A 25,700-nucleotide genomic window follows, 5' to 3' on the forward strand; every position below is an offset into this window, starting at 1 on the left:
AAACAAGAACCAGTGCCTATCACCAGCAGTCTATGGGTTAGAGGCAGGGTACAGGGGCACAAAATGTAACAATAATAATGTATTTTGTACCCTTTCAATTATCCTCCTCTTCATTTAAACCAGTGGACGATGACCACACCTTCGCAACTATGTCTCCTCCTTTCAAAGAGTATCTAGTCTTTACCAGCATCACATTTCCAAACCAGTTGGGGTCTCTGCCTGCTTCTAGTTAAGTAAAATAAACCACTGTGCCAGAAAACATGCAAATAAAATGAACTTTTTTTTTTACTCCAACAGTGAATTGTGTAGAGCAGTGGCCAAGCCAGAACAATATCGTAGGGATGACAATGAGCCAGAACCAGTTTAAGGTCAGTCTTCTCTTATTACACTGCACCAACTGGGAAATTAATAAGAAAACATTTTTAGTTTCAATGAAAACCTGTGAAATCAGACAAAATCAGCCCTTCCTAATAAATCTGCACATATGTATTCATCCATGTTGTCCAACTCCGTTAATGTTCTAAATTAAACACATTGAACTACTTGAGCAGTGGTTCTTCATATGAAACTCCTAAATCACTTACAGAGCTGCATACCTTAACGCCCCCCCCCCATAAGACGCAGAAAATAGATCTGAAAAGAGCAAGAATTCTGCTTTTGTCAGCATTAATGTTAACATATCGATCAACCATCACAGGGATGTGCATGACAAGGAAGGGCTATATACACTGCATGCACAATTAAGGTAGTTAACATTGTATTACTTCTTCAGTTCCTTGAGTTATTTACTGTCACAGGTAGGTGCTTCAGCCGGAGAGTGTTGGCGGTGTGATTTAAGGAGGGCCGGCCCTCGCACGCTGAAATTAGGACTGGCCCACCAGGCAAATGCCTGGTGTCACAGATTACTAGTCCGCGCCTGGTGGCTATAGATGTGGCCAGTGACTGGTTTTGGGTCAAGTCATTTTTATTTCCTAATATACACACTGCTTTAAGGTAATGGCTGCAAAGGCACCACTCTCTGGGTGGACCAAAGTTTCTAGTATCCACAGTAGATTTATTTGCTATTAGGACACATCTAACTTTTCCGGAATCCTCTTTTCAAACCTCTATATGAACCACAGGTTTCGTTTTTGATATTTCTTTATCCTTTCAGCATCATTTAGAAAGCTACTAGGGATTGCTTTTAACATTAAATAAATGTTTCAAAGCATATATCTTTGGTGGCAAAACAAAATTATAAAAGCCTTTTTACCTGTCTCAATAAATCCTAATAATAGTGTTACACTAATACTGATACAATATCGGGCGGGGCCCCGATCGAGCACTAAAATGGCGGTATCAGTATCGGCGAGTACCAACCAATAGGGCACCGATACCATTTTGAGAGCCAAAAGTTTATTCAACTATTGTTACCAATTCCAGGTAGGCAATAAAAAGTTCTACTGGATTCACTTTGTATCAGTCTTTTTCCTGCTTCACAAAGGTAGGCAGCAGCTTGACAAAGCCATGATAGCAATTATTTTACATCCAAGTGCAGTTCCTCATATACACACACACACACATCAATTTCAACCAGATGGTTTCGGTATGGTATCGGTATTGGCCAATACTGCACAGCCATGTATCGGGTATCGTATTGGGGCCAAAAAATTGGCATTGTCGCAACGCTAGTTCTAGGGTTAGGGTTACGGCTATAGGCTTAAACTGCCAGAGGGCGTAGGGACTTCTATTCCATATTCTGCTTAATTCCATCTTGATTTTTTCATTCTGCAGTATTTGTTCGTTCAACATCTCACTTTATGCTATCTTTGCTTTTTATCATCATAGTAGCTTCATCAGGTCTGTTCCTGTTTGGCTGTGATACCATCCTTCGCTGCTGCCATTATCAACACCTTTGATTACAGAGGATACAGTTGGGGCTGTTTTTCAGTGTTTAGTTCTAGTTCTTTCCTAGACATAGATATGGGCTCAGCTTTTACTGTGACTAAGTAGATGTTCTTTCTTTCTTCCGTTGACAAGAAAACTGGCTCAGAGCTCGTCTGAGTAACTGCTTCTTCCCCAGACAGACCCACCTGTGGAACTAGTTTATTGTTAGCTTTTTTAACATAGAAAGTATTTATAGATCAGTGCCTCTATTTTTGTTTTCTATGTCTACTTCTTTGTCATTGAACTCCAGTTGGCGTCTGCAGGTGACCTCTCACACTGAGCCTGGTTCTGGCTCTGCTGGAGGTTTCTTCCAGTTAAAAGGGAGTTTTTCCTTTCCACTGTTTCCACATCCTCATCCAGGAGGATAAAAAAAAAATCAATGACTGGATGCAATCAGCTGGTTTTTCACGGATTGAAAACTTAATTCAGTCTGGATGACCGAGATTTAGGTTTGAATTGGTACTATGAAAATTCTTATTTCTATTATTCATCATTAGTTTATTACAGTGCCACTTATTATAGGCAAAGCCTGTAACTTTGGAAACATGTCGTAGCTTAAGAAAATTCAATCTGAAGCACAGCAGTCTTTACTGAAGCAGCGGTGGTCTGCAGGCCATGTTAATCAGGCTTGCTCTAATTTCCCTCATGTTCAAATTGAACCTCTCCATCTCTCTTTCCTGAACCCTCCCCACCCTGCAGACTCATAAATACAACCCTCATTTTGTTCTTTCTGACTCTACTACTCAACGTCCAGTCTCTGGTGTGGGGTTTCCAGCTCAGCTCTGCCGAGTTAAAAGAACTTTACTGCTCTATCCTGATACATCATAAAAATGTCAACTGATCTGGAGGTTGTGGTAAAAGCCAAGAAGTCAGAAGAACCGGGGCCAAATAAAGGAAAGTCAATTGATTCTGAGAAAAAGGCAGACGATACGGTAAGTATCCAAAAAAACTGTAATTGACGCCTCAATGTACATTTTTAGGAAAAGCTAATCAAAAATGATGAAGTGGAAGTTTATTGTATTTTTTTTTAACTTGTTTTATTTTCTGCTTGATCACTTCAGGATTTCTTTTGATTTAAGCTTTTAACTCACTTAAATATTTTTTATAGACTTGACATATCTTTAATTACCATAAATTTACTGAAAAGATTATTTGAAAGTTCAGTTTTTTTTCAGATATACCTAAAATATGCAAATATCTTGTATGATGCTTCTGCCGTAATCATCAGATATCTGAAGGACAGTTTGCATTATTTCAACATTAACGAAAACTGAACATATTTAGCGCCACAACCAAAAACCAAGGGTTAAGAACGGGATCATTCAATGATGGATCATTAAATCTTGCTTTGATTATACATAGTTGAATACGGAGAACACAGTAAGAGCTAAAGTCAGAAAAGTAGCTTCTAGAAAATTTAGAATGTGTCTGAAGTTTGTTTCTTAGTCCTGATGACTTTGATATAAAACTAATTCCTTAGTTTGCTCCTTACTAGAACTAAGAGGTTTTATTCAGTTTATTCAGCAACTTGCAGTCGGTTTAGTCTTATGGTTTTTATGGTCAGGTCTGCCAGTTTTTTTGATTTATCATGCTCTAAGCAATAATATTCATATTTGTTTGGATTGTTGGTTAAAAAGTACTTTTATAATATGGCTTGTCTTGTTTTAAGTAAAAGTAACATTTATGCTTTAAAGAAATTTAAAATGATCATAGCAACAGATTTAATAAAATTTGAGATATAAAATTTAGAAAATGAATAGTTACAGTATGTAAGAACAGGTTAAGGTAAAGAATGCTGTTTACTGTAATATCACTCAACCTCTAAATGACACGGCAGACTCAGCAGATGGAAAAAACAATTTTCACAGGTAAGCCTTGAGTATAAAACTATGAAAGTGTGTCTCTCTTTGGTGCATATTTGTTTAGATCAAGCTTGTTTTCATTAAGTGAAGTTACTGGCAATGAATGGAGTAGCCAGAAATGCTCCTCAAGTAGGAGAACTGGTATTTTATCATAATTTTTAAGTAAACATAAAGAGTAATGTAAACTACTCCTAAATGCACGTAAAAAAAAAGTTTTTCAAGTAAATGCAACTGAGTAAATGCAATTATTACATCTGACTGTGGGAGATGGAAGTAGTACAGCGACGGATCAGGGCAGCCTTAAGCCAGACATCCCTGGATGGGGGACAGATCCAGTTGGGGGAGAGAAACAGTTGTGGCTCCAATTTCAGTGTGTGGATTTTGGGTGAGGGCTAGTGGTTGAAAGTAAGGGCTGTATTGGGAAACCATGGGAAACCCCATGTGTGCATTGTCTGGACAAGTCTGAACCAGTCCAAACTGACAGACTGAACCTGGGGAGACCTTTGGGCAGTAGACATGTATTCACTGAAACCTAGAGCTCATTAAGCAGCAGCATGATATCAGTGTTAGGCACTGACAGAGAGGGCATCAGAACTGGGACAAGGTAGCCAGCTGTGCCCCCCTCTGTAGCTAAGGGACCAGAGCAGGAGGTCAGAGGAGTCCAACCAGCGATACAGAGAGGCTACAGCTGGCCGGTGCTAGTTATAGAAGCTAACTGGGGTTGGTCAAAGCAAGACAGCAGTAGATTGCAGAAGTCCACTGGGCAGACAGAGCAACGGATGGCAGCTGGCTATAGCCAGCCTCTAGAGGCTAACTATGGGAGACTGAAGGAGGACAGTAGTGGCTCAGAGAAGCCTGCCAGGCAGAATAAGCAGCACAGCGGGGGAGAGGGGCTGGAGCTGCCCATGTCTGTGCTGCAGGTGGGAGGACAAAGCTGTGCAAAATTCAAACTGGAGACCTCCAGGTCAGAATGGAAGCCACCTTCCAAGGCGGTGAGGAATGACAGAGCTAAGATCATGTGGGACTTCCAAACACAAACAGACTAAATGGTTGTGGCCACCCAATTGGACAGTACGATCATTGATCAGGCTGAAAGAGCAGGTCTGATATTGTTCGGACAGATGGACCCAGTATTCAAGGCGAGTCAGACAATGGGAAGTTTCAAAACGTTTAATGACAAAGAAATAATAAGACAGAAGAGAACAGAAATGTGGACTGCTCAGGATAAGTAGACCGCAGTGGCTGCAGAGGGGTGGGGCGCAACCCATCAGTGGCACACTGGTTTAACAGTTCAGTCTATCCTCTCTGAGGAAGGCAGGATCCTGCTGATGGACCGCCAAACGAGGTGTGGCTTAGAGCCGTCCAAAGTGTCCCCAATGCAGTACCCCCAGTGAGCAGGTAGGAGACCGATCCAGGTAGGAGAACCAGTTCAGAACCGGACAGTTCCGAGCTCTAGGAGTCTGTAGCCTGACCAGGGGTTCAGATCCAAACAAGAGGAGACAGAACCAGGGTTCCAGGAATCCACTGAGCATTCCGTAAGGTTCAAGCTTCTAAGAGTCCAGCAGCGTGCTCAGACAGACACGCTCAGATGGAGACAGGGGTCTAAGTGGTTCAGGGGGACAGAGACAAGATTTGGTACCAAGATAAATGCCGAACTTTAAACTGATCTCCACCTTGGAGCCAGGCTTAACGAAATTAAAACGGACCTACCCTGTGTTCCGAGCCAAAACTCTGACGGCTCCGTGGAGAAGGAACAGAATCCAAGCTCCTCCCGCACTCCGAGCCAAAACCCTGAGTGCTTCGCAGAGAAAAGCCGGGAAACGACCAGGAGACAGGAGACAAATACCAAACTCTCAATCCACTGGCCTCCAAGACTCAGGACATGAACCAGGAACTTAAATCTCACAAAACAAACATAGATAACTGACACGAAAACATAACACGAATAAACAAAGAATAGACGAATAATGATCTGGCCCCGATAGCTGGGCTGAATGGTATACATAGCAGAGGGCGCAGGTGAATAAGATAAATGATAATAAGAGAGCGGGGAGGGAACGGCAATTAGAAATAAGATTAGCTACCAGGGCTGCGATCATGACAATTTTCCCCAAATTCCCCAAATTCTTCCTCTGTGGGAAAATTTCTGCAAAAACAGGAAGAATGTCTCGCTTTCAGGCAGAAGCTTTGTTATGAGTACAGTTTTATCTGTGGTCATTAAAAAATCTGTCAATAACTGAAGCTCTTACATAATGTATCCAACGAAACAAAACTAGTTTATATTCACAGTTTATTAAACTAAATGACAATATCTGAAGATGACAATATTGTTAAATATATTTCCACATTAAAGGACAAGCTAGTGATCAATGGAGCTAATGATCATCAGAGCGTCCAGAGCCTCACCACTGCAGTGCCAAGGAACTCCAGAAAGAGAGCTGCAACTATTATATTCACCCTGAAAAATGAAGTGGGGGATCTTATCAAGGCTCTGAAGGTTTTCCAGGTAGATATTTTGTTAAACCTTTTACAAGCATTACTTTAAACAGTTTAAGATAAAACCGTTCTCTTTTTGCTAAAGCAAACATCTAACTCGATTGTCTTCCACCCTTGTTTGTGTTCTTTGACCATGTCGTTGGAGGAAAAACATGTCCATCTGGTTCATATCGAGTCTCGGAAGTCCAAACGGAGAGATTCGGATTTTGAGATCTTTATTGACTGCGATTCAGAGCATGAACAACTGAAGGAGCTGACTGAGCTGCTGAGGAGACACACTGAGATTATAGAAATGACTCCCTTTGACAACCCTTCTCCTACTAATGATGGTGAGACATAGATGAGGTCAAATAAAATGTTTTTCTTTATCATGCTGGTGAAGATTCTCACTCGTCCAGGTCATAGTCATTCTATAAAAGTAAAAAAAAAAAAACAATCCACTGGACTTTGTTTCCGAGTTGGAAGATGTTTTGCTTCCCATCCGGGAAGCTTTTTCAATTCAAAATGTCAGAATTAGCATTAACCCTAAAGTTTTATATTGTGGCCCCAAAAAGCTGTTTTGGCTTAGAAAACATGCAAATTGAACCAGAAGAACGGGCCCGCCCCTTAGGAAAGGGGAGTCGTTTTGGGTTCTTTGTTTTCCTGCAATACCCGATACCCAAACATCCTGCCTGGGCAGCCATGCCAATAATTGCCCCTAACGACCCCCCAACCCCCTTTCAGAGGCATAGCCCAGTATTGCGTATTTCAGGCTAACAAAGAACCCAAAATTACTCCCCATTCCTAAGGGGCGGACCCTGGTTCAATTTACATGTTTTCTAAGCCAAAACAAGTTTTTGGGCTACTATATAAAGCATCGAACTCAACGCTAGTTCTGACATTTTGTATTGAAAAAAAAGCTTCCTGGATGGGAAGCGAAAGGTCTTGAAACTTGGAAATCAAGTCCAGTGGATTGTTTTTTTTTTTTTACTTTTTTGGAAATTCTTTATCATGATTATTTCTGAAAAGTACTCTGCAGCTCGGAGCATGTGAATGGAGCGGAGTGCCGCGCAATTCCTCCCCCCCGCTCAGGAGGATATTCCCTCATTCGCTCCGCCGCTCAAAGTTGCACCAGGACGCTCCACTAAAAATCTGTTGTGCGCTCATTTTTATTTTCCTGCTGCTCCGGCGAAATCAATCCACGCTCGCCCAAATTTTCAGGAGAAGGCCATTTCTGACATTTACCCCTCCTGTTATCATGCCAGGGCTCTGGGACGTTTGATTTAATGATGTGACCAATACATGTGTATTGTCTTATTTAACTGGCTGTTAAATTATCACATTGTTGCCCAATTATGAACGTAACACCTCGCTCCATTCATGTTGTTTACTATTTCATAAATAGTTTATTTTGCTAGACTATATTAAAAAAGTTCACTTCGCATCCCACTGCAAATGAGATAATAGCATATAATGCATGTATGCAATCCATTTTCAAAAACAGGCTCTTACCACAAAGATCACTTTATGTAAACCCACTCTGTATTAAGTTTAGATAGTGTATGTTTTTATGATATTTTATCCCACTTTTCAATAACACAATATGCAATCCTCGTCTCAGCGATTCCGTGGTAAAGTTAAAACAAAGCAGATGTAGGCACAGACTACAGCATAGGCATTGGCCTAGGTTTTAAGTCAAACATGAATTTAAATAAAGTCGGAAAGAACTGGAGCGGAGCTACAACAGAGTATTAGGGCCAGGCTAGACATTTTTTTCTCCTATTTTGCAAATAAAGTCGTAACATTATGAGAATTAACTTGTGATATTACGAGAATGAAGTCATCATACCACAACCTCAAAGAAAGCTTTGAGCTCCGACCAGCAGATGACGTCCGACCATCTCCAACAATCAGTAACCTGAGTCCACTTTGACATCCTGCCCAATTTGAAGCTGGTGCTAAAACATTTCTTTATTTGTCAAACCAGAGCCAAAGTATAACTTCACATTATGCTCCACATCCCTCATTTAATGAAGAAAGGGTTTCTTGTAGGAGTTGTCATAAAATACAACTCGTAATTTAAGGACTTTATTCTCGTAATTTTATAACTATTCTCATGACATTTGTCTCGTAATGTCACGACTTTATTCTCATAATTTCACCACTTTATTCTCATAATTTTACCACTTTATTCTCATAATTTACCGACTCTATTCTCATAATGTTACGACTTCATCCATCCATCCATAATCTGACACGCTTGTCCCGATGGGGTCTCGAGGGGTGCTGGTGCCTATCTCCATCAGTCAATGGGCGAGAGGTGGTATACACCCTGGACAGGTCGCCAGTACATCGCAGATAATGTTACGTCCTTATTGTCTTAATTTTACGACTTTATTCTCATAATGTTATGACTCTATTCTCTGAGTTTTACGACTTTATTCTCGTAATGTTATGACTTTATTCTCGTAATTTTATAACTTTATTCTCATTATATTAGGACTTTATTCTTGTAACGTTACGACTTTATTTTCATAATTCTATGACTATTCTCCTTGCAAATTTTTTTCTCTTACCTTTACCACTTTATTCTTGTCATTTTAATACTTTATTCTCGAAATAGAAGAAAAAAAAATATCTCTAGCCTGGCCCTAATACTCTGTTGTACTGAGCCAAATCCTTAGCCTTGTGAGACCATCCTGATCTCGCAAGCTTTCAAGGTTTCACTCGCAGATCAGTCTGGAGACTCTCTATTAAAGAAAATTTGTAGCCGTTCACCAAATGAACGTCCAATCAGCGTTGGCTTTGAGGCGGGTTGAGGTGTGACATAACGAGAAACGCGACAGTTCAGTCTAAAGAACATGGCGGCTTCAGCCGATGAAACTAGCGTTAGCGTGGCTATCGAGCAAGTTTTATCGGAATTACAGAGTATTTCTTCACTGAAAGAAGAACAAAACACTGCTCTGGAGGCTTTTCTCAGAGGAAAAGATGTTTTTGCTCTTCTCCCGACTGGTTTCAGCAAGAGTTTGATCTATCAATTGGCTTCTCTTCGTCGTCGCTCTGTTAGTACGTCATATGTTTCGTTGATCTGATTGGTATATTTGGTCCATCTATCACCAACATAGGCCAATCAGCTAACCAGTATTTTCGCCCCTTCCCAAAATTACTTCACCAGAAGGTTTCCAGAAGGATATAAGGAGAAAATCCATCTGGCGGAGTCAGGTTACCAAATCCTTGCTTCGGCCTCTAAATTGAAAACCGCTCTGCACTCCAGCGTAATTCTTCCACTGTTCTCCACCGCTCAACGCTCTGCTCTGTTCACATGCTCTACTGCAGCTTCAATGGTTTTTTTTTCAGGCCTGGATTGTGTTCCCTGGTTTCCTAAAAAGATTTCTGACTTGGATCTGTGCGCCAATAGGGTTTTAATGTACGGCTCGGAGTTAGATGCAGATCATCCGGTAGGTGTACCTTTTCTTTTTTTTTTTTTGCTTTTATCAAATTTCTGTTTTCTTGTCCAACAGATGAACACAGTTAAATTGCTGTTAATCAACCTTTTTTTCTATAAAAATAATTCCCTTTATTGTTCTTACAGGGATTTAAGGACCAAATATACCGTAAAAGAAGAAAGTATTTTGCTGATTTGGCCCTGAGCTTCAAACAGTGAGTGCTCATTTATTTTCGAATATGCTTCAATCTGTTACTTTTCTTTTTTAACAGTGTCCTGTCTGGCAATGTGACAATAAGAATAATTGTCTTGATGCTGTCATGATGGGTATCTGAATTAAGCCCAAAATGCAGAACACACACGGAAACGGGGTAAAAGTTCAACAGAGTTTATTGTGGTTCACAAGCACACGATAAAGAATTAAATCAGGAACAGGTTCAGGGTTGGTTCACTAAAGTCTTGACTGTGACCGGAGACTGTTGGTTAGCAGAGTTCATGGGAAGCTAAGCGTCTAGCTTCAGGCTTAGCATGGCAGACCAAAATTTGAGCTTCCAGCTCACTGCAGAGAACAACAGGGAATATCCACATAGAATTCCTCAGGCTGAGCTTCCAGCTCATTGCAGAGAACAACAGGGAACACCCACATAGGATTCTTCAGGGTGAGCTTCCAGCTCATTGCAGAGAACAACAGGGAATATCCACATAGGATTCTTCAGGGTGATTCCACATAGGAACCTTCAGGTTGGCTCACCAGGGCAGATTAGAAGGTTAAGCTCTCCTAGAGCTTCAGGCTTTAGACTCGTTTCCTGTGATGCAGCTCTCCCAGAGCTTCAGACCAGAGACAGGGTTCCAGTGAGGCATCTCTTCCTGAGCTTCAGACCAGAGACAGGTTTCCTGTGAGGCACAGACAAAGGAGAGATTAGAATCTGATCTCACACTAGAGACAACCAAGATTCAATCTGTAACAGAGGCTCAGGAAGCTAACCAACTAAGATCAACACTGCGGCGTGGAAGCAAGGTCTAGCAGGAGCTTATAAAGGGGAGGTCTCCTGATGAGTAGATGGAAATCAGGTGTGCTGGAAGGTTCCAGCTCCAGAAGACCCACGGCGCACTCTGCTGGAGACAGAGGGTTATCTCCGGATCCCAACAGTAACTCCAGCCCTAAGGGAAAATAAAGAGCAGAAGGGGATCCTCGGCGCCCTCTTGTGGGCAAGCCTGAGGATCCCAACAGATGCCAAAAAAGAGCCAAACAGATTTTACTTTCACAAGTGGAGCAGTACAGCTATCGCCATAGGCGGATCTACTGGGGTGGCATAGGGTGGCAAATGCCACCCTAAATGACAGCCTTGCCACCCCTGATGCCACCCCAGTTGGCGGTAGGGGTGGCAAGGCTTATAAATTATGGCTCATTTGAGAATTACGACCGCTAATTTCCAATGTCGGACTGCAGTGAATGCAGCACGAGATGACGCGAGAGCGACTGAGACTGATTGTTTTGAAAACCGAGCGGGGCAAAGCGAGGGAGCCAGGGGTCATGGGGAGAGGAGACACGGAAAGAAACAGGTAAAAACTGATTAACTATCTATCGAGAAATTAAATTATAATGAAAGCACAATGTTGCTAGCATAGCTGCAATGCTGATTTTGAGATGATAAAAATCAGGTTGCAGAACGATATTCCTCTATCCATGATGTTAGTTAGGCCTGACGTCTCAGGCTCATAAAGACATATTTGCGGTCAACTATGACAGAAAAGAGACGATCAAGTTTGATTGTACTCAAATCAAAACGCACAAAGGCATTGGATCTAAATAAATTAGTGAAGCGTTTTGCTGAGCAACATGGAAATCACTGCATTAAGCTGTTATAGTAATGTTAACTTTATGTTATGCTCTCTGGTGAACCTTTACAGAGCTGCTACATTTTGATATTTCCTTTAATAAAACCAAAAGTGTTAAAAGTTAAAAATGTGATACTGGTGTAAATCCTGCTTAATATGAAGCAGTGTTGTTGTTTCTTTTTTTGTATATATAATATGAAACTATCCAGAAATGACCTGTATGAACCTACCCACAAGCAAAATGTATTTTTATGTTGCTTCTTTTCAGATTTGTGGAGATTTTGATGTAACATACAGAACCCGCCTTTTTGTTGATTTGTTGATACAGCAGTATGGAGGACCAACTCTGCCATATTTAAAATAAATAAGCATGCAATTAATTGCCACCAAAAATACAAACAACAAATAAATGTAAGTAGAAATTAAATTATACAGCTAGTCATAAAGGTATATAACTCTTTTAATTGGCTTCTTTATTTCTTTGCCTTTTTAATATTTACCTTATTTATTTTTTTGTCATTTATTATCTTCAACTTCATTTTTTAATTACTTATATTTTTAAGTATTTATTTATGTGCATGTTATCATATTTTTGTCTGTTTTATTCTTCCTTTGTATTTTTTTACCCTAGTTATTTCTTCGCCGCTATTTCTTTCTGCCTGCCCTTTTTACATTTCTGCCTGCCATTATAATATAATTTCTAATTACATTTATTTGTTGATTGTATTTTTGGTGGCAATTAATTGTATGCTTATTTATTTATTGAGCATTTATTTATTTATGTATTTATTTTTAAATATGGCGGAGTTGGTCCTCCATATACAGCTCTATCTACAGCATATCTACATGCATGAAATGTCCCTTTCATGTTGCCTTAACTGCTGTATGTCAAGTTACTGAGGAACAAATGGGGTAAATGTGTGTTCAGAGTAAACATTACATAGATGTCCAGTACCTTGTTCGGGTGCCTTGACCCATTTATTTCTACTGTGTAGTTCTGCTCACTTTAGTACAGCTCAGTCCATAGATCTCTGATCAGTAACTTTTTCTTTCTATAATTTCTTCTTGTGCAAATGCTGCAAAGCTTCCTCTCTGACAGTCAATCTCACACATCTGCGACTCAGCACCTGTGTCTTACCTTAATACCTTTCCTGTGATAATGCCCCTCTAGAAGTAGTGATATCATTCTTCTATCTCCTATTAGGTGAGATCACATTGTACGATGTATTATTAATATGAACTGTTTCACATGAAACACTAGTACTGTACATACTATTCTCACCAAACTGTGATAACTGTGATTAAATTCAGTGTAAACAAATACCATATGTTGCCACCCCTCAAAAATTCCTGCCCCCCTCTTGCAGCCCCATAAATATTTTTCTAGATCCGCCCCTGGCTATCGCCATAGTGTTCCACTTGTTCTATGCATATAAATAGCTTTATTATGATTCATGCAGAGGGAGTATTACAGATTATATGGACACTGCAATGTGAGTAGAACAAGAAAGGAAAAACATGAAAAAGGGGAAAAGGTGAAAGAAAGAGAAGATAAAAGGGAGACAATGATGATTATGTTTTTAAGAGTGAATGACTGAACTCTGATATTGATGTTGTACTGTATAGTGAATTAAATATAATAAGTACAACATATAAACATTATAAAAATATATATATATATATATATATATACATTTTTAAAATATTACATCCCAAAAATGTCTAGAGTTTGGCAGAATAGAAGTACTGGCATCAACATTAGTTCAACTTCCCTGCTTTGACTGTTTGTAGCAGTTTTATTTATTTATTTTTTTTAATGTATGCAACATTAGGTGTTCAGAGGCTACGTGTGTTGAGACTGGAGGACGACATGTTTCAGTTCTGTGTTCATATGCAGAACACCGCACAGAACAGTGTTTTTTTTAATCTAATGGTATAACAGTGACCAGAGCGTGCACAGAGAATATAAGGGTCTAAAAATTGGAGCCCATTCACCCCAGAGATTACACCACTCCCACACATTACATCAATGTTTATCACTAACTTGTAGATATCACCTTTTAAACAAATGAAAAACTACCTTAATGGGAAATATCAAAATGCTGAGGATGCTTTAGTGTTCCTGTGTAATTTCTAATCTGCTATTCTTCCTTTTTGCACTACTGATTATGCTGGTTATATGTCACAGCGGCGATCAGATTCCTCGCATAGACTACACCGCAGAGGAGGTGCGTACCTGGGGTGTGGTGTTTAGGGAGCTTAACAAGCTGTATCCAAGCCATGCCTGCAAGGAGTATCTGAAGAATCTTCCTCTGCTCAACAAATACTGTAAATACAGTGAAAACAACATCCCTCAGTTGGAGGATGTGTCACGGTTCCTCATGGGTGAGTCTTATAAACCAGTACAAGGGCTACAAAAATGATTTGCACGCAGACTATAAATATATTTTATTTATACATACACTCAAAACACTGTTTACATTTGATCACTACTGCACTTTATGGAATGGAAATATTAGTTAACTGTCTGAAAAGCTATACGAATCGAAATTTCATTTTGTATAAAATCTGTGTACACAAAATGACAGCAAAAGTTGTCTAACAGTTCCATGAATAAAACATTCCAGAAAAACTCATCAGAAGAGTCACTTGGACCCGACTCCATGTAACTGATTGGGCTGTTTTCCAACGTTACTTTAAAACAAACTAAGCAGGGTGTGTTGAACTCTTTTCCTGTACTCAAACGAGAAAAATCCAGACGGTATCTCTGCCCTTCAAATGAAACAGATGAGACAGTTTAAAAAATAAAACAAATGCTCTCCTGGAAAACAATTACTTTAAATACTTATTTGAACATTTTTTAACATAACACCCTCTTAAATGAATTCTCAACAGTAACTAGACGTAGTTACAAGTTACAAAAGTAACCAAGGTATTAACTCAGTTATTCTTCAATCAAGTAAGCGTGTTTTTCTGTTATGAGAACTTTAACTACACCTGAAAGCTTAATGATTCAATTCAATTTAGTTTATTTCTATAACGCCAACTCACAACACAGCATGAGTTTGAGACCCATGCTTTAGGGTGAGAATATACAAAGTTAATACCGACAAAATAAGCTCTGTGTTTAGATTTGGTGACGTTAATTCTGTCAGGTTTGGGTGGAGGTTTGAAGGACCCAAATGAAGGGACTGAAGCCAAAGTAGTTTCTTGCAGATTGATAAACATGAAGGGTAACAGAAGCAAAAATCTACAAAAACTGAGAACCAGGAATACTCACAACAAGGCGGCAAATTAATTCAATTAAATTCAATCAGTTCATTTATATAGTGCCAATTCACAACAGGTCATCTCAAGGCACTTTAGAATTCACCAGATCATCCAATGTAATTGATTCAAAGTTTTCTATCTAAGGAAAACCAATTGATTGCATCGACTCATTGACTCAAAGGCAATCCCTCACACTAAGCATGCTTGTAGCAACAGTAGAGAGGAAAAACTCCCTTTTAACAGGAGGAAACCTCCAGCAGAACCAGGCTCAGTGTGAGTTGCTATCTGCCGAGGCCGACAGGTTTTCCTTAAATAGAAAACTTTTGAATGTCCGCTGTCCATAGCGTTCCTTGACAGTGTCGTTTCTAAGTCACCAATTTGGTGCTACTTGGTCCCAATGGAATTTCCAATTGGGAACCTACTAGCACTAAGTTGCTAAGATGCTTCTGAGACACCGGACACAACCAAACCTGAACCTTCCGCCACAACAATCCCGCCCCCTTGATAAACGACCAATCACATTCACTTTATTCATTTGTGTAAAGTCGGGCACCACTCGGGAGAATTTGGAAATACAACGGTTGGAACAGCCGCTACCCTACGACTTTAAGTCATACAACAAGGCGGGTCTTTGCTGTGGTCCTCGAAGATGCTGGAGCTAAAATTGCATGTGTTTCGCAGAGGAACTGGTTCTAAGGAAACTCTGGTATAATTTTGAGACAAAGAACCTTGAAGGAAGAAACTGGTCCTTTATCCAACATGTATGAAAAAAAAAAGTATGTTTTAAAATAAAAGTGAAACATAGTGGAGTTATCTTCACACAGCATTCCCAGTGATCGTCAATGTCTAATGCTGATCATATCATTTGTAGGTATGTTTGAAAACTTTCATGCCTATTCTTCCCTTGCTTGCCTTTTGATATTGGTCACTCTCTGTTTTTCTCTGTGTATCTTGTAAACAGAGCGCTCCGGTTTCAGCGTTCGGCCCGTAGCAGGGTACCTCTCCCCCAGAGACTTCCTGGCAGGTCTTGCCTTCAGGGTGTTCCACTGCACTCAGTATGTCCGTCACGCCTCAGAGCCTTTGTACACACCTGAACCGTGAGTGGTCCTCCGAGTAATGAGTTTCTGATAGTGTTGCACCGATACCAGGGCCGGGCAGGGCCCCGATCCAGCGCTAAAATGGTGGTATCTGTATCGGCGAGTACCAACAAATAGAGAACCGATACCATTTTGAGAGCCAAAAGTTTATTCAACTATTGTCACCCATTCCAGGTAGGCAATAAAATGTTCTACTGGATTCACTTTTTATTTGTCTTTTTCCTGCTTCACAAAGGTAGGCAGCAGCTTCACAAAGCCATGATGGCAATTATTTTACATCCAAGTAGTATGCAGTTCTTCATATGTACACACACATCGATTTCAAACAGATGGTATCATTATGCTATCGTTATCGGCCAATACTGCACAGCCAGGTATCGGGTATCGGTGTTGGGTGCCAAAAAAATGGCATTGGTGCAACACTAGTTTCTGATTCCCACCTCATCTGTTATGGTTCTAGATTCCTCCTTGTTTGTGTTTGAAAGCTTGCCTGTCTGTGTTTCATCCAGGGACACGTGCCATGAGGTGTTAGGCCATGTTCCTCTGCTAGCCGAACCCAGCTTTGCCCAGTTCTCTCAAGAACTCGGCTTGGCATCTCTTGGAGCATCTGATGAAGAAGTGCAGAAACTTGCAACGGTGAGAAATAAACATTGTGACTGTATCCGGTGTTATGCCGAAGGTGCATGCCTGCAGAGATATGCATCCCCCAGTCGCAGGAGCGAGCCTCGCTCTGCACAACTGCGACTATCGACGAGGAAAACAGATTAGAATATGACCAACGGAGCTGCTTGTTGTTATATCAATTATATAAAAACGTTTAAATATTCCTCTTGTGGGAAAAGATTTGTGGTTATTTGGCAGATTCATTTACAAAAGTATAGGTGTTATTAACAACATTCAATCCAAATATTTTTTCTGAGGTACGGCTGATTTATTTGTTCTAGTCTCTTGTTATTCACACACAACAATAAACAGTGATAGCCGACGTGTTTTTGGAAACTGCAAAGCTTTGTTTTAAGCAGAAAATCAAACACAAATCTACACAGCACAGCGTTCACAGACCAGTGTGATGCATTCACGAGCGTCACATAGCTATGGTGCATTCAGGAGCATGGGGCATTTCACACTTGCAAGGGAAGAGGCATAAACGGAACAGAACTTAACTCATACAATAATGTATTTATTCAGAAACAGTGTTGGCTTTCTTATAATACTGAATGCTCTATAATTGTATTTATATTATTTTGTGATTATGCACATCTGCTAGCTTTTTATTCAAAAAAATGTATAATATTACAGCAAATTATCAAAGTTTTTTAAAAGCCTGTTTAAATGCTCCAAATGAGGCTTTAGATCATACAATGGCAATTACGATGTCATTGTTTTACAGGGAAGAATTAGCATTTGCTGATCCTTGTCCTTTAACTACTGCTGGATATGCAGGAATACAGTCATACAAGTGTCAACTCCTCTGAGATGGCACAGGATGCAATTTTCGGCAATTTCTATTTTTTTTATATATTTTTTTTATTATTTAAAAATTCAATGTATAACATGAATGCATAAATAGCTCATTTTATTTCAGTGTTAAATTCTGTTTAAAGTAATAGATCATTAAAAATGAATCCGGACCTTTACTGGTTGATGATTTTCTTTATTCGGACCCCACTGATTTTTATTTGGTTACCCCTGGTTTAATGTTTAAATATATTTATTTCAAGTCATCCAATGCAGATCATTTGCTCCATCCACATCTAGTAAAAACTAGTGTAATTGGATGAGTCATATAACGCAAACACTCATTGGTTAGCTAAAGGAAATCATCAGAAGCAAGCAGGTGTTCTTCAAACTGCCAACGTGAAGTATCTATGCCATGCTACAATGTCGGATTCAGCAAAAGATGTTGAAATGTCTGAAAGGTCGGACACAGGCGAGAGCATATTGGGAGATGGAGACCAACAAGACCTCCCTCATCCTTGGCCCTATCTCAAAGAATTTTTCAAAATAGTCGAAAAATTGAGCTTTTAATTCATATAGTGACATCTGGATGTTTTTTTTTTAAAGATTACTTTATACTTTTATACTTTAAGTAGTTTTTGGAGCACATACTTTGTCACTTTTACTTGAGTAAAGAGGTCAAGTTGATACTTCAACTTTTACCAGAGTGTTTTTAAACTGTAGCATCTATACTTCTACTTAAGTAACAAATGTGTGTACTTTAGACACCACTGATGGTGCCTTCACCCTCAAAGTGATCCCAGCAGGCAGAGCGAGTGATTTACTCTGTATCCCTATTTAGAGCCATGTTTAGAACCGAAGCAATACAAAGTGATGGAACTGATGCACCTACAGTAATGAGATGGAAACAATTATGGCAAATAGACCAAAGCAACAAAAACACAACACCTCTTTAGAGGGTTTTTGGTTGGATTTCAAAAAATAAATGTTATTTAGCCCTTAGAAGTATTGTTAAATGATAAAGCGACAGCCCCTGAATGTGGTGACCAATGTTTTTTATTTTCATTACACTGACACAGTACAGAGAGCAACGCAATTAACTCTGTGCATTTAACACATCCCCTTGGGGAGCAGTTGGCTGCCATTGTGCAGCGGTGTGGGGATAAGGGTCTTGCTCAGGATCCTTCAAACTCAGAACCTATTTGAATCCAGATTGCAAATTAATTGTGCATGCACAAAGCTTCCGCTAATTCAGACCTAGATTGCAAAAAAAAAAATGCAAAATGGCATCAACAAACACAAAAAGTTAGTTGTATTCCACCTGGTAATACAGGAAATAGTATTTCAGGGTCTAAATTTTAAAAATTTTGCGGGTAAGGCTATCCCCAAACCTCTACGCCGTGCAAAACCTAAAGATGGGACACACCAAGGTCTATATCCCATAACATATTCCCTGCTATATGCCTGGTCTCAGCAATACCAAAGCCTCAAACAACTACTTATGTGTTTTTTTGCTACATCAGTATAGCCTGATGATTTTTTTTTAAACAATCACATAAACATAGAATATCAATGATACCAATGATGCAGTTATTCTGGGTTAATGGGGACATTTCAATTTACTCCAGTCTGTTAATGCAAAGGATGGGGATATTTTCGACTGGGACTATAAAACCTAACATTTCCCTTCAGTTCAAAATCTTTTCAAACTTTTATGTTGTTACACTAGCAGCCATTTAAAATGGCCCTTCCCAGTCAAACGCCAGCCGAATGGCAGCCCACTTTCAGCCACTGGAGTGACCCCATCTTTCTCCTGGGCGTGCATATTTTTTTACTCTGATTCCACTCTTTCACTGAATTACAGGGTCTGACCAGTAGATGGCGCTTCTCTTTAGATCTTAATGTCCACAAATCATGACAGAAAGAATATTTTGTACAAAGGTTGAAAAAAAAAAACTTAATATCTGTTTTTTTTTTTTTTTTTTTTTTTTAGTTTCAAATTAAAAACATGTTTTTGTGAAAAAATCTTTGACCCCATTGGAGCCATGAAGTTAAAAAACTTCTGTTTTGAAACTTACAAAGTATCTGGATGTGTCTCGATGTCTTGCAGTGTTATTTCTTCACCGTGGAGTTTGGCCTGTGTAAGGAGGATGGAGGGCTGAGAGCCTATGGAGCTGGACTCCTGTCCTCTGTTAGTGAACTCAAGGTAACACTCAGCTTTAGCCTTTAATATCATGCTACTGTCAAAACATGGTTCTTATAAAGACTTTTTTTACCTGTACTTTATACCATAAAGACTTTCAGACAGTTACTAAATAACTGATCACACCATCAGTGTAAAATGAAACCTTCCCTGTGTCAGCATGCTCTGTCAGGCAGGGCCAACATCCTCCCCTTTGACCCAGTGGTGACCTGCAACCAGGAGTGCATGATAACCACGTTCCAAGATGTCTACTTTGTGGCAGAAAGTTTTGAGGAAGCCAAGAACAAAATGCGGTGAGTAAGGGAAAACTGGGTGGAAGGAAAAAACCACATGGTTTCATTGAACGTGTGAAAAGTGTGCTGTCTGATTTATATTTAGCTGCAGTTACAGCTGGAAGCTTTGGGGCCTTTTCTTTATCACCTTCCATCATCTACAGGTTGAAGTTGGGTTAAAGGGGTCATAGAATGCAAAACCGAGTTTCAATTTCAATTCAGTTTATTTCTATAGCGCCAATTCACAACGCATGTCATCTCAAGGCACTTTACAGTTCACCAGATCATCCAGTCAGATTGATTCAAAGTTTTCTATCTAAGGATAACCAGTTGATTGCATCGAAGAGTACATTTATATAAATGTTTAAGACAGAATGATTTGAAATTTAAATATGATTTCCCTATGAGTTTAAAATCTGTCCATAACTTTAAAGTTATCTTGTACGTAGACAGACAGACACATAAACTCCTAAAAACATAACCTTGGTGGAAACAATGTAGAGCCCCATGGCAGATCTTCTGCTATCTAGTGGTTAAAAAGATAAATTCATTCCAGAGGTGATGACCATACAGGTGCTGGTCATACAATTAGAATGAAAAGTGGATTTATTTCAGTAATTCTGTTCAAAAAGTGTAATTTTTATTTTTTGTTATTCTTTTTTTTTATTTAATTTCTTTGGAGTATGTTTGGCTCAACCTGCTGCTGTGAAGCAGGATTCTCCACCATGAACAGAATCAAAAATAAATATGGATCCAGGCTCAAAATGAGCACCTTGATATGTGCTTTAGAATGGCTTAGTCTCCATTAAACCCAGGTTTGAAGCCTTGCAGGGCAGCATAAAGCCCACTGCCAACATTAAGACAGAAGAAAAAAAAAAAAAAAGGTCAGTTCAGGTGTTTTATAAAATATGTGAATCAGGAAATTGTCTATATACCAAACTGAACGATTATTTTTCTCCACTTCAAAAAACATTTTAGATATTAAAATGGAAAAAATGTATTTAAAATTTCAATGTATAACATGGATGCATAAACACCTCTTTTTATTTCAGTGTTAAATTCTGTTTAAAGTAACAGATTATAATTAAAAATGTCTCCGGACCTTTACTGGTTGATGAATTTTATTGGTTATCCCTGCTCTATTTAGTAGTCACCGTCTGACTTTGTTAGTATTTCTTCAGTGCTGCCAGCAGATGGCGCCACATCTGTTTTTTTTAAATACTTAATTTTTTCATTTTACATACATTGAACAAATGAACAGTTTTACCCCCCTCCAACAAAAATTACAGAGCTGCTAGTTTGACAGGAGCAGTTGCATAATAATAATTAAAAAAGTAATTACATTACTTGTACAGTAGATGTCAGGTTCTGATGAGCGTTCAATTTTTTCCACTATTTATTGTATTTATAAGTGGCAAGACCTAATGAGAAAGTCATCCTCTCCATTGTGTGAATTTCCTAAATGATGTCCTTCCAGTCAAAACATGATGGTGGTTTCACATCGAGCCATCTGAGTGTTATACAGGTGCTGGTCATAAAATTAGAATATCATGAAAAAGTAGATTGATTTCAGTAATTCCATTTAAAAAGTGAAACTTGTATATTATATTCATACATTACATACAAACTCATATATTTCAGATGTTTATTTTGTTTAATTTTGATGATTACAAATGACAACAAATGAAAATCTCAAATTCATCATATCAGAAAATTAGAATATTGTGAAAAGGTTCAAAATTGATGGCCCCTGGTGCCACACTCTAATCAGCTAATTAACTCAAACCACCTGCAAAAGCCTTTAAATGGTCTTTCAGTCTAGTTCTATAGGCTACACAATCATGGGGAAGACTGCTGACTTGACAGTTGTCCAAAAGACGACCATCGACACCTTGCACAAGGAGGGCAAGACACAAAAGGTCATCGCTAAAGAGGCTGGCTGTTCACAGAGCTCAGTGTCCAAGCACATTAATAGAGAGGCGAAGGGAAGGAAAAGATGTGGTCGAAAAAAGTGTACAAGCAAGAGAGATAACCGCACCCTGGAGAGGATTGTGAAACAAAACCCATTCAAAAATGTGGGGGAGATTCACAAAGAGTGGACTGCAGCTGGAGTGAGTGCTTCAAGAACCACCACACACAGACGTATGAAAGACATGGGTTTCTGCTGTCGCATTCCTTGTGTCAAGCCACTCTTGAACCACAGACAGCGTCAGAAGCGTCTAAAGAGAAACAGGACTGGACTGCTGGTGAGTGGTCCAAAGTCATGTTCTCTGATGAAAGTAAATTTTGCATTTCCTTTGGAAATCAAGGTCCCAGAGTCTGGAGGAAAAGAAGAGAGGCACTTCATCCACGTTGCTTGAAGTCCAGTGTAAAGTTTCCACAGTCAGTGATGGTTTGGGGTGCCATGTCATCTGCTGGTGTTGGTCCATTGTGTTTTCTGAGGTCCAGGGTCAACGCAGCCACATACCAGGAAGTTTTAGAGCACTTCATGCTTCCTGCAGCTGACCAACTTTTTGGAGATGCAGATTTCATTTTCCAACAGGACTTGGCACCTGCACACAGTGCCAAAGCTACCAGTACCTGGTTGAAGGACCATGGTATCCCTGTTCTTAATTGGCCAGCAAACTCTCCTGACCTTAACCCCATAGAAAATCTATGGGGTATTGTGAAGAAGAAGATGCAATACACCAGACCCAACAATTCAGAAGAGCTAAAAGCCACTATTAGAGCAACCTGGGCTATCATAACACCTGAGCAGTGCCACAGACTGATCGACTCCATGCCACGCCGCATTGCTGCAGTAATACAGGCCAAAGGAGGCCCAACTAAATACTGAGTGCTGTACATGCTCATACTTTTCATGTTCATACTTTTCAGTTGGCCAACATTTCTATAAATCCTTTGTTTTTATTGGTCTTCAGTAATATTCTAATTTTCTGATATGATGAATTTGAGATTTTCATTTGTTGTCATTTGTAATCATCAAAATTAAACTAAATAAACATCTGAAATATATGAGTTTGTATGTAATGTATGAATATAATATACAAGTTTCACTTTTTAAATGGAATTACTGAAATCAATCTACTTTTTCATGATATTCTAATTTTATGACCAGCACCTGTAGCTTTCTTTGCACCTTCTATTGATTAATAAGAGATATCTATTGGGTTTCCTCAGATCTTGGGGTAAGTTACCCAGAAAAACCGTAATAAAATCACAGCGCATATCTTAATTTATTTTAGAATTGACTTATTTTATCACTCCTGACCAGTAAGGTGCAATCTCAGAACATTCCCAGAAGATATGAAAATCACTCCCATAGTTCCCCCATTTTGCCCTCTCGGTGTCCTTACAATGTTTACTTTTAATGTTAAGAGTATAACGTCTGTTTATATGAGCTCATCGTGCCCCGTGCTGGAATTCCTTTCAGTCTAAAAAACAATATGTTTTCTTTTTTTCTATAATATATAACGGAACTATGCACCTTACCGAGTTTACATTGTCACAGATGAATAACGAAAGTTCAGTGGGTGAAATGGACGTACAATGGATGAAGTTCAAACCCCATCGGCACCTCCTTTCTCTGCATATCTCACAATTCTAAACTTCTATCATAAAACTGGAGAATCCAAACGAAGCCCGGAGTTGACGTAAACTCAGGGATGTTGCCTTATTTAGTTCTGGAATGTACTTTTGTCACGCCAGGAAATTGACACACAGAGCACTGGTTCACGAACCAAGAACATGAAGAGAGGTAGATGTAAGACACCAGTTTAGCTGTTTATTCTACAGTTGGGTTTACTTCTAAAAGAATCACAAAGCAGGCAGTTTCTCTATTGAAAATGAACCAGAAGGTGGCTGGGCCTTCTAACTGGACTGGTCCAGGAACCCCGGCAGACAGGAACTGAGCGGCCGAACTCGACCCGGTACACGGGGCCACCAGTGTCGGGTTTGGTCGCTCCATCCGGTCCCGACCAGCCCCAGAGCTCACGGCTTGGTTCTGCTGCACTGTAGTCGACCAAAATCCCGGACGATTTTGAAATTCCCCCCCCGACTTTCTTTTAGGAATGAAAAGTAGGACATGTCCAGGAAAAAAGAGGATACCTGGTCACCCTACCATATCAACAGTTTTATGTTTCAGTGAGTGAGTGCTTGTTGCTATGATGCATCTTTGCTCAGCAGCTTCGCTCGTTGTAAACCAACCAATCAGCGCACAGCTCATCTAAATATTCATGAGCATACTATAACAGGAAGAAAACCTGTCATTTCATTCTAGGGCTTTTAACCAGGCTTGAATTAGGGCTCATAGAACAGCAAAGATGCCATTTTCAGCCCAACCAATGTTACACACCCTATTCAGAGACCTTAAGTACCAGCACCAAATACCCTATAGCAGTGGTCTCCAACCCTGGTCCTCAAGATCTACTGTCCTACAGATTTTAGATGCATCCCTGCTTCAACACAGCTGAATCAAATGAATGGCTTGAAAAGGTAATCATTCATTTGATTCAGCTGTGTTGAAGCAGGGATGCATCTAAAATCTGTAGGACAGTAGATCTTGAGGACCAGGGTTGGAGACCACTGCCCTATAGCATCATTCTGTGACCCATTTAAACCTAACTGATTAAATGCATAACTATGCTTGCCCTGCAGGGAGTTTGCAAAGACCCTTAAACGCCCATTTACGGTGAACTACAACCCCTACACCCAGAGCGTGGACGTTCTGAGGGACACCTCCAACATCAACAACATGGTGAAAGACATCCGACATGAGCTGGACATCGTTGAAGATGCCCTGCGTCGTCTCGGAAAACTCAGGAGTGACTAAATGGTCAACAAAGCCTGATGGGGAACGCTGCAGAACTGTTCTAATCTAAAACTGATCCTGCTCTTTCTCTGTTTCTTGTTTTTTTGCTTGTGGATACCATAATGCACATGCTCCTTTGGTGTTTGGTAAAATGTGATACGAGGTGTTACAAGTGGAAACGTCTGTAGTTTGAGGGTGAAGGTGTTTGTGGGTCTACTTACTAAAGGATTTAACTTGTTTTTTTCTAGCGTACGTTTTGTTCTCACCAGCTGGCTGAATAGTCAAAAGAAAAAGTGTTACCTTCCATTCATTTATACTGAAAAGTTTATGTTATAAATGTTCATTTAAAGAAAAAAAAAACTGAAACAGACATGTGGCGTCAGAATTTAACTTAGAAAGTAGGAAAGAAAAGTGGGAAAACGTTGCAATTCCAAAATCCAACATAGAGATTTTCTTTATTTACTCAGTTTTTAATCATTTTTATGTCATAAATTGATTATTCCTGTACCAAACTGACTAGACGGTTCACTTGGCTTATTAACTGTATGATTAAGCTCTGACCTGAAGGCCACATTACCAATGAGTCTTCCTGGTAAACTATTAAAACACCAAAGGTACATGTACCTTAAACAAGGAACTAGAGCTTACACGGAAAAAAAAAAAAATCGAATACTAGATAAGTTAATTAGTTCTTGAATTGAGGAGATAAAAGAGACATTTTGTCAATGTAACAAGACAATTTACATTTAAAATAAGAAAAAAAAAATTTCAGTGTCTTATTTCAGGTGCATATTATCTAATTGTCTTATTTTAAGAGTAAAAATATTCATTCCATTGGCAAACTACCTTATTTACCTACTCAAATCAAGGGTAAATACACTTAATCTAATAAATTTGTACTTTTTTCTAGACCATTTTTCCTGTGTAGATGACAACTTTACTCCCCTATTTTTATTTTAAACTGAGATTCTACTAAACTCTTTTCAGGGGAAACTCTGAGCAATAGAATATAGGCTTCTTGTTTTGGAGTTTGCTGAAACAAT

General features: G+C 39.4%; 1 protein-coding gene across 1 annotated transcript; it reads left to right on the plus strand.

Moving 5' to 3' along the window:
• Positions 1-2,669: 2,669 nt before the first annotated feature.
• Positions 2,670-25,093, plus strand: LOC119773716 (tryptophan 5-hydroxylase 1-like). Its single transcript, XM_038270836.1, has 11 exons — positions 2,670-2,858; positions 6,142-6,294; positions 6,430-6,613; positions 9,621-9,721; positions 9,856-9,923; positions 13,736-13,932; positions 15,779-15,914; positions 16,424-16,550; positions 19,483-19,578; positions 19,735-19,868; positions 24,504-25,093. The coding sequence occupies exons 1-11, from the start codon at positions 2,757-2,759 to the stop codon at positions 24,676-24,678; spliced, it is 1,473 nt and encodes a 490-aa protein (XP_038126764.1). The 5' UTR covers positions 2,670-2,756; the 3' UTR covers positions 24,679-25,093.
• Positions 25,094-25,700: the final 607 nt, after the last annotated feature.

The sequence above is a fragment of the Cyprinodon tularosa genome, unplaced genomic scaffold (genome assembly GCF_016077235.1).
Source record: "Cyprinodon tularosa strain WSP-4 unplaced genomic scaffold, ASM1607723v1 ctg78, whole genome shotgun sequence".
Lineage (NCBI taxonomy): Eukaryota > Metazoa > Chordata > Actinopteri > Cyprinodontiformes > Cyprinodontidae > Cyprinodon > Cyprinodon tularosa.

Bases quoted from the DNA above. Each gene is read 5' to 3' on its own strand.
- LOC119773716 (XM_038270836.1), top strand. From the start codon at position 2,757: ATGTCAACTGATCTGGAGGTTGTGGTAAAAGCCAAGAAGTCAGAAGAA. The intron at 13,933-15,778 runs GTGAGTCTTATA...TCTTGTAAACAG, and splicing joins TGTGTCACGGTTCCTCATGG to AGCGCTCCGGTTTCAGCGTT. The intron at 15,915-16,423 runs GTGAGTGGTCCT...TGTTTCATCCAG, and splicing joins CCTTTGTACACACCTGAACC to GGACACGTGCCATGAGGTGT.